Source organism: Vitis vinifera, chromosome 7 (genome assembly GCF_030704535.1).
Source record: "Vitis vinifera cultivar Pinot Noir 40024 chromosome 7, ASM3070453v1".
NCBI lineage: Eukaryota > Viridiplantae > Streptophyta > Magnoliopsida > Vitales > Vitaceae > Vitis > Vitis vinifera.
In genome coordinates this window covers 6,164,742-6,175,000 of record NC_081811.1, presented here as the reverse complement: position 1 = coordinate 6,175,000, position 10,259 = coordinate 6,164,742, and the positions used below count along the sequence as shown (strand labels likewise).

The 10,259-nt window shown below is 30.5% G+C and overlaps 2 protein-coding genes across 2 annotated transcripts; both read right to left on the bottom strand.

The window, feature by feature from the left end:
- Window positions 1–751: 751 nt before the first annotated feature.
- Window positions 752–1,496, bottom strand: LOC100852782 (transcriptional regulator SUPERMAN). Its single transcript, XM_003632340.4, has one exon. The coding sequence runs from the start codon at window positions 1,304–1,306 to the stop codon at window positions 779–781; it is 528 nt and encodes a 175-aa protein (XP_003632388.1). The 5' UTR covers window positions 1,307–1,496; the 3' UTR covers window positions 752–778.
- A 5,218-nt stretch (window positions 1,497–6,714) lies between these two features.
- On the bottom strand, window positions 6,715–7,257 carry LOC104879849 (transcriptional regulator SUPERMAN). The gene has a single exon (XM_010654248.3). It carries the CDS (start codon window positions 7,255–7,257, stop codon window positions 6,715–6,717), a length of 543 nt encoding a protein of 180 aa, XP_010652550.1.
- Window positions 7,258–10,259: the final 3,002 nt, after the last annotated feature.

Below are 10,259 nucleotides of genomic sequence, written 5' to 3'. Positions count from 1 at the left end.
GAAGCTTATTTGGGTCACATTTTCATGGTTTAGTTCATCGACCAGCATATATAGAACTGATGCAGCTAAACACCCCTATATATGAGCTTAAACAAAAGACTTTGACACTGATTTCTTTAACTAGATGGGACATATAAGAAATCTATGAAGGATTAAGCCTCTTCCTTTGTCCCATTTTCTTTAACTAAATACCTAACTGGGATTAATTTGTTTGATAATTTGATAGGTAATTCAATCAAGCTCTAAATCTCCTAAACTAGCTGACATTCTAATTGAATAATTGATTTACTTCTACATCATTACAAAGAAGAGGCATGCCAGTTTTCTTTACTTTAATTCATCTAGCACAATCTGAAAAGAAAAAGAAAAGATCAAGAACACTTCAAAAGAATCTATATATGTTATTACAGGATCAATGTAACATGAGTGGATCTAGGGTTAGACATTTGAAGGAGGAAACAAAATAACTGACTTGGGAACTGATCATAAGTTTGTTTCTCAATCATCTTCTCCCTCTTCTGAACTCCAGAAAAAAAGGGCATTTTTCTTCCATGTCTGCCCATTAAGACTGCCACAGAAGATAGAAGACTGCCACAGAAGATAGGCCTAAACATAACCTTTTATTGTAACCAAAAAACTATTGATAGCTTCTCATATAAGAAACATAGAGGATTATAAACAACCCACATATGTATATATATATATATATATATATATATATATATATATTTGAATATAACAAATATCAGACTATTTCTTAAGCTTATAAAATAACATACTAGGGATTGTGACCAAGTCGAAGCTCCAAATCCAGTTCATCTTCTTGCTTCTCTTCTTGTCCCTTCTCTTTACTATCATATGCACAAGACGGACCAACCTGCAAGCTCAGACACGTGCGCCAATCCTCTTTGCATACGTTCGGAGTCTCTTGCTTCTCAGCACGAAAATCATCAATAGGGTCCCTTGCAGGAGATGTGGATGCCAGAATATACTCTTGATAATTTATCTGTGCCTCAGGAGCTGTGGAGTTGGGCGGCTTGTAGCTTAAGATTGAGACGCAGAAGCCAGAATTCACGAAATTTTCTTCAGGTTTTTTGGGAAGTACTGATGAAGGAGGCTTGGCCTTGGCTCTATCTTTTCTATGGATATTCATGTGTCCACCTAGGGCTTGTGCTGTGGTGAAGCCTCTCTTGCAAAACACACAATCATAGGACGGGCCAGTGATCATTTCCTCATCCTCCTCTTGCTCCGGTCTCTCGGTTTCTTCGCTTGAATTCCTAGCTTCCTCACGAGGGCCTGATTCCATGGCTGGATCAATAGAGAAAATTCTAGGGTTTCTGAGAAAAGGGAGAGGTACTATGTATTATAAAGAGGCAGAGGTGTAAAGGGTGATAGAGAAGAGAGACAATTAAAGGACATAGGCATTGCCATTGAGTTAAGGGTGTGTTTGATGAGGGAGACAAAGTCTTAGACTTTTGCTAGGAGAGGCATTCTTTTAGCCGGCTGCTAGTGGATCCATTTGTACCCTACACATTTGTTTATCATTTTCTCAATGCAGATTTGTCTCTCGTGTAGCTTTCATCTACCTTTGGTTTTCCTAACGTGGTCTTCACTTTGTCTTTTACCTACATGTTTATGATACCTCGTAACAATTTTCACACTAGAAAATATTAGTCACATAATCACTTTTGTCACAATTTTTACCATTCTTTCACTACCACAAAGTGGTTCAATACATTCAATGTATTCTCGCTACCTTTTTCCACGTCCAATCACATGTCATGTAAGATAATGATAATTAAACCGATAAAAATAATAGTACATGTTGCATTTGCATCATCCATTCACACTAGGTTTAAGGTTAGGGTTTAAGGCGAATTTTTCTCCGTTATAGTCTTGATCAATATATAACCAATCAATCGGTCACATGCAATTAAATAAAGGGTGCTTCCATCAAGCATATGAGATTTTGTCTATTTCGGGGAGTAATTCCGAGAATTGATTAGAGAAAAGTATTATTTTTCTTGGGTAATTATATATGATGAAACCCACTTCTTCATTTGTGAGCAAATAGCTATAATAATACTAATAAAATTGCTGACGGATGAGTTGTATTCTATTCTAGAACCCTAGCTTGGTATTTATCACATTCTAAGGAAAGATGTAGGAACCTTCCCACATGAAATGAAACGAGCAAATTAAAAACATTAAATCTTTGGATTTTGTTCTTGTCTTGCAATACGGTTTGAAGTGCTTTCTACGCCACAGCTATACGAAAATACGGCATCCTTATGTCACACCTCATCACAATCAACATCTTATAAACATGATCATGGGCACATTAGGAATTGTAAACTAATGATTCTGATTGTAAATTAGAATTATTTGGCTAATCTGCCTGCCTAGAGAGGAAGAAAAGAAAGTATATATTTGGCAGCCGACAATTTTCGTATCGTAAATACAGTTAATAATGACTTCATTGACATTGATTTTAATCTTAACCTAGCTCATTATTAATGATTATATATCTATATATACTGTTTCATGTGTACGTTTTGGATTTGGTTTGCTTAATTTATTGGAACGACAAAAGTTAGAATAATATCATTTTTAAAAAATTGAATTTTAAAATATGTGGATGAGTATATCTTCTCGATCTTACTCTTCATTAAAGATGATAATGTGACGGGTTTTTTCGGATACCCGTTCCATCCATTTGAAATTTAAATAAACGGATTGGGGGCAAATTTAAGATATATAAAAAAAAAACCCGAAACAGATTCGGGTATTGCATTGTCCCACCTTGCCCTATCTTGATTATATATAAAATTAATTTCAAAAATTAATTTAATTTAATTTTTATTTTCTTATTTTTAATATATAATAATAATAATAATAAAAATTTTAATAAAATAAGTTGTAAAAAATTATAATATTTTAATTATTTATAAAATATTTTTATTTTAATGTAATTAAATTCTTTTTATAAATTTTTTTTTTAAAATTTCAAAAAAATGTTAAACGGGTGGGTATGGAAAATTCGCATACCCTCTTGCACCGCCCTATCCTGTCCTACTTAATTTTTTTAATGGGATAAAAATGAAAATGATTTTGAATAAATGGGATAGGGTTGGGATGGGTCCCCAATCCATTCCCATCCCTACTCTCCCCTTCTCTCTCTTAATATATTTGAATTTTCCATGAAGTAGTTCAAAAGAATGAGCAGACAGAAGGTAGGGGTCATTAACTAAATGAAAATTGTTTTGGTGTGGTTGTCTCAAGGTGTAGCAGTTCGAGAATTCTTTATAGCATATAAGAAAGTGTTGATTTTGACGTGATCTTTATTTTCTCTACCAAATCATGTCTTCGTCTTTTGATTATCTTGTGTACATAGATTAGAAGGTGGATTAATTCCTCATAATGATCCACTAAAATAAAACAAAATTGTTTTAAATGGTTGTTTTCTCTTCTTTCATTTTCCTACTAACCAAACAGGATGCTTTGAACAATATGAGATTTGGAGTCATATGATAGGCACTTCAGCGCCAGATAACAAATAGGAAAAAACGTCCAAATCTTTTGTGGTTTTCTTATACCATCTTGGAAACTAAATGATCTTAACACCCAATTAAGAACAGTAAAGGTGGGCCTCTTTCTTCTTTGGCTTAGAAAGAGCCGGCCCATTTCAACTGTAGAATTTCATAAAAATACAGATTATTTGAAGCCCAAATTATTCGACTAGTTGGCCTGATGTGGTACATTGAATGAGCCAGCTCAGGTGACCCTTCTTAGTCAAACTTTTTGAAAGTCCAAAAGTGTAAGATAAATAAATAAATCAATTGCCCCCACGGATTATGTTTGATTCTTTGAGTAATATAATTGCAATTTATAAAATTGAAAATATTTATACATCATATCTTTTTGAAAAAGTACTCCATCAAGATCTAGTAACCAACTCACTCAACTCAACCAATATGGGCTGGACAAGCCCAACACCTTGGCCCAATTGGAGGCCCACTGAAATGGAGCAGCTGACCGGAATAAATGAGCATGAGGAGGTTCACTCTTTCACAAAAATAGAGGGTTTGGGAGGTGGGGTACACCCAAAATGTCCCTTTTTTTAAGAATGTTTTTGGGGGTGAGGACCCACCAAAGTATATATTTAATTATTTCCTATTAGGGAAAGGGGCATAATGTCACTGAGACCCAAACGAATATTGGGAACATGCAAAAGATGATAATTTGGGGAAAATTTAATTTGACAAGACAATTTGTACCAATGTACTCTCTCTTTTATGTTTTTGACAAATCCCTCTCTTCTGCATACCCATCAAATGATAGAAGTTGTTCTCAATTGTACCACCCCGGATTTTGACTTTTCATGGAGAGATTCAATTTAATGGAAAGAAAGATTACATTAAGCAAAATAATTTTTCTTTCCCTGCCTTGTGTTGTTTTGTAATAATAGTTTAGAGATTAAGAAGATTAATGATAGAAATTTTGTTTTGATGAAAAAGGATAGATAAATCTTACCGTGGATGTGACTCTAGGGTGGTATGATCACTTGATTGATCAGCATGTGATCCTCGGAGATATGCTAATGGATTTTCTACTCATATCTTGAAGGGACTAAGCAAGATGATATTTTCTTTCACTGCTTTGTGTAGTCTTGTAATAATTAAGTTTTTAGATTAAGAAGATAATGATAAATATTTTGTTGTGATGAAAAAAGATAGAAAAAAAATCTTACCGTGCATGTGACTCTCTGGAGTGGAGTGGTACTATGATTTGCATAAGCACATGATCTTCTAAGATAATATTAATTAAAATTTTCTACTCATTACTTGAGCAGACATGATTAATCATCTTCTTTCATGATTAAGGAGAAGAAGGAGAAAACATGAAAAGTAAAGAAAAAATATTATAAAAAATTGTTCATCTAGTCACTTCCTGTATAAGAAGATAAAAAAAAAAGATGGAAAGAGAAACATTTTCCTTGGATGATTCAATAGCAATGATGTCATTGAGATGTATAAGACATCTATCATTTAGTATATGTTGCTAGTGTTGCTTTCTTTCATATTTTTATTTCTTGGTCTTCAATATTAAATGGCTCATATGTTTCCAACCAGGCTTCTTTATCCTTTTGCTACGTCACTTTGGTACACACCAAGGAGAGAGAGATCATTTCAGGCCGAATTGCAAATTCAATTGCTTGCCGATAAACAACCCACTTCATGTAGATATCTTTTACTCTCGGTCAGAGTAGATAATATTTATATTATTAAAACTAGATCATTACAAACAGTAAAATAGAATTGGAACTTATCCTTGATCTTGACGTCAAAGCTTGTTTGATCTCATAAAAAGTATTTGTTTTTTTAACTCTGTAATCCTATATGATGTGATGAGTACATCATGTTTGTATAAAAAGTGATTGAGACATTTGGATAGAAATTTGTTTTTTTAGAATTACATATGTATGAGCTTTTCTTAACTATGTAGACACATTTGAAAGTTGTGATAATTTTTAGATTCAAAATAGATATTATTTACATAATTAAGAGTGAATTGTTACATATCCTTAATTGATTCATATGTGATTTTAAAGTGGGAATTTACCTATGTAGACGCGTCACACATTTGAAAGTCATGAGACATTTTAAACTCAAAATGAACAATATTTACATAATTGAAAGTGAATTATTATTTATCCTCGTATGATTCATATGTGATTTTAATGTGAGAATTTGCTTATGAAAGAAAGCAATGGACGAGATCTCATTAAAGGTTAAATTAATTTTTTTTTTTGTCTCAAATATTTTTGACTTAGAAGTAGAGCAATTCTTCTAGAATTACTGTGAAACAGAAAAATAGTACTTGATAATTCATAATAATATATAGGATACTAACTATGGATGTCTTGATTTAAAACTTAAGCAATTAATTGCTAACTTTAAAGTTATCAATCTTCATATTGAGGTAGTTTAGGGTTTATAATACAGCCATAAATAAATGTTGAGTTGCATGCATATAAATGAGCAAATTACATTGATAAAAAGACATGGATAACGTGCATAGAAATAAACTAAAATAGTAGTATTATTTTTATTGAATCATATGATATGTTTGAAATTATTTATCTATTGTATCAATATAAAATGCATAAACATATATGCAGGCCAACCCTATTGTAATTTTAAAATTGCTTTTTTCAATTGCCATTTGACTTGGTAAGCACTAAGCTAAACCTATGTAACAATTGGTGCAGGGTGCATCCTTAGGAATAATAAAAGTTTTCCGGTCCAAAATTTTATGCTCCTTGTTGCTAACTCCTTTCCCAAGAAGAATGACAAAAGGAGAAAGAGAAAAACACACCCAAAAAATTTTCAAAAAAAAAAAAAAAAAAAGGGTTTGCATTACCTAGGGCAAAACCCTAAAAAGAAAAAGTGCTCTGTGGATAACATACAATGGTATTGATCTGTTAGCAACTTGGTATACATGTGTAAAGCTATCTTCGGATATAAGCTTTTCAAGGGGTCTCCTGAAAATAAAAGAAAATTTGGAGTTGTAAGGTTCCAAATTTTCTTTTCTTTTCTTTTCTTTTCTTCCATATATTCTTGGTTGCCAAACGAATTGTGGTAGTAAACGGCAAGATGAGGAGTGCAAGAAGCTAAAAGTTACACAAAGTAAAAGAAAAAGAAAAAAAAGCACCTAATTATTATTGGAGTACCCAAGTCGGAGCTCCAAGTCCAAATTCTCCTTTGGATCTGACCTAATACCCTTCTCCCTTTTCAAAATTTTAACCTCATCTTCTTGCATGAAACTCTCTACTTTTCCAAGCCCAACAAAAGCTCTTTTGCTGCTCTTCTTCTCCTCCTCCTTGGTATCTCCATAATTCTCTTCATCAGTAGAGGCTGAGGATGGTGATGAAGAGAAAGCAGAGAAAGATGGAGGAAGTGAGGGAACAGCGAGATTGAACTGCAGGAATTTAGCTGAATGTGGTGATGAGAAACTAGGGTTAGGGTTATTATACTGAGAAGCCCAAGGGAGTGAGTGTCTCAACCAGGCTCTATCTCTTCTGTGAACATTCATATGACCCCCAAGAGCTTGAGCGGAACTGAATTCTCTCCTGCAGAAGCTACATGGATAGGATTTTGGAGGCCGTGAAGCACCATATTCTGAGCTGATCAACCTGTTACACTCCCTCGTGGCTTTGACTTGGCCACTGCTCAAAGTCAAAGGATTCTTCTCCATTCAAGCTCAAATGCATATAAGATCAAGAAGAGAATAGAAGAAAAGAAATGAACCCATCTCTCAAATTTTTAGACAGTAGAGAGAGATGTCGGAACTCACCTGAAGAGTGGGTGTTAGCTTAGGTGAAATGAAATAAGAAAGTGGCATATATGCTTCTCAGTGAAGAGAAGACGGTTAATAAATTCTGAAGCATAAGTGAACATCCCATTGAGAGCATACTCACTCGCAGACGTCTAATACTATATCTGGTTTTAATTTACTTGGCCAAATGTATGTCAGGTTGTAACTTGGCTTGCCTCATCTAAGGGAGATTCGACTGGGGAAAAACAAGAATGCGTGTATATAAATATATAGACACATAATAAATACTAGAAGTGATACAATTTAAATAGGCAAATCGCACGTGAGAATTTGAAGAAATTTTTTTAGAATATTTAGGGTTTGTTTGGAACTATTTTTTAAAATAAAATATAGAAAATATATTTAACCACCAAAATTTATATTTTATTTTTTATTTTTTATTTTTAAGGATAGAAAATATAATATTTTTAAATAACATGTTTTAATTATTTTAACTTGTTTTTTTAGGGTTATTTTGAGAAATAATTATACAAAAATGTCAAATAATTAAAAATAAAATCCTAAATATAAAATTTATTTTTAAAATATATTTAAAAATATTAAAAACAGTTTAAATTTTTAGACATACTTTTGTTTTATAAAAATAAGAAAATAATTTTTAAAAACTATTTTTCAGAATTATTTTTAAAAACAGTTATCAAACAAAGCATAAATATTTCTTCTTAATAAAATTTATATTATTTGGATGAAACATAAACAAATTAAGCAAGAGTAGAAAGAGAATTTTTTAGCAAAGCTAACTTACAGACACCTTAATAGAATTGTCGAATCTTAACTCTACCCTTGAGTCGCATGACTGAGCGCCTCAGTCGGGTAGACTGCTAGCTCTCTTGACCCTCCAGTGTAGTTTAACATAAACAAGCAACATTAAAGCCTTTTGTAGTATAAAAATTAATTAGATAAAATGGTTTTAAGAAAATGACTTAAAACTGTTTAAGTGAATGGAAAATTATGATCAAAGTGATAAGACACTTATTCTTTTTTTTTAAAAAAAAAAGACATGTTTTTTAAAAAAGATATGTCAAATGTCCAAAGATATCACCCTTCCAACCTGTGTATGATGTTTTAAAGTCACTATATTCAGAGAACCCCTTTTATGGCTTGTCATTCATTCTAAGTCCCTTCTTCCTATTGAAGTCATTCTTAAATATGGTATTTCATTTTAATTATGTCCGATGTTTTATTTTAAGGGATAATTGTGTTTTGAATCTTGTTGAACTAAAAAATTAAGTTTTAGTCCATATAAGTTCAATATTTAAGCCCAAGACCTAAAGAACGTGTGAGAATTGAGAAGAAGGATATGGATTTTTTATCTTTTCAAAAATGACCTTTATTGACTATGAAAAAAAAGAGTAAAAAAAATATTAATTTAAATTTTATTCCTTTTGTAAACCTTAATAAAATTTAATTTAATTTAGTGATTTGGAAAAAAATACACCATTTTCCAAAAAAAAAAAAAATATTATTATTTAAAAATCAAACATCTTGGAAAATATATATTTAAAATTATGTATATAAAAACTAACTAAAAATATGTCAAAATTATTTTTTTAAATATTTTTTAAAAGAAATTAATTTTCTAAAAATAATAAATTTTCAGAATAATTATTAAAAAAAATTAAGATAAAAAAGTTTGTCAAATATTGTGGTAGAAAATACTTAAAATAGTTTTGAAGGGTATATTGGTCTTTTTACATTTTATATCATTCTTATCAATTATGCAACTTTTATGAGCCAAATCTTAATTTTTGGGTCCAATTGGATCCAAAACACAATTGTCCATTATTTTAATTCATTTTCAAATATGAAATTTTATTCTAATAAATTATGAGTAACAAGTACGTAATTTTACAACGCTCAAGCCATTATTATAAACAATACAAAATATTATTTTGATTTATCATTTTTTGTGAGTTGAAATGCCACTATCACTATCATTATATTCTAAGTATCAAACGATTGCTTCTAATTAAATCATAAATACTTAAGCCCAAAAAAATCGTTTTAAGAACATACTCAAAACCCTAATCACAATAATCCTTATATTTTCAATAATTTCAACAACATAAACATCCAATATGTTAAATATTGGACTAAGTTTACAATGTGCTTATAAAACATGCAAGACTTATGATACAAGTGAAACGAGAGTTTAAGTTCAAAATAATCCATTTGTTGAAAAAAAAATGATAAGAATAATACCAATCTCAAAATATTTGTCAAACTAATTTTTTGTATTCACATAAGCGTTCACATAGATTTTTTTTTTTTTTTTTTAAGTGTAAAAAACCATCGTTGGTAACTATGGTTTTAAGAGTTTCAAAAATATCCTTAAAACCACAGTTTCAAAAAAATTATTTTTAATCCACGTTCGTTTTAATAATATTATGATGTTAATATTATTTTTAAAATATTCTTTATCATAATAACCATAAGAAAAATATTTTTTGTCATGATAATCATAAAACCACAGTTAGTAACTGTGATTTTAAAAATATCATAAAAATCACAATCACAGACGGTAGTTTTACAATTTTTTTTTAAAATCACAGTCATAAAATGTTTTAAATTTTTTCATTGTAAAAAAGTTTATTTATAAGTGGGGAAAATTTCTTACAATTTTTCATTGTCAATTTAAAATTAATTTTTTGTACAAATTATTCTTAATAAATTTTTTTGTAACGACTGTTTTAAAATTATATATATATATATATATATATATCTTTATTTTTTCACATTTTCCTTGAAATTTTGAGACAAGAATTTGGCCTACATGCATTCCCATAAAAATTTATATATTTATGTTAAATAAAATATTTATTTAAGGAAATTTGTTAGAAATAAACTTTAAAAAAATTTGA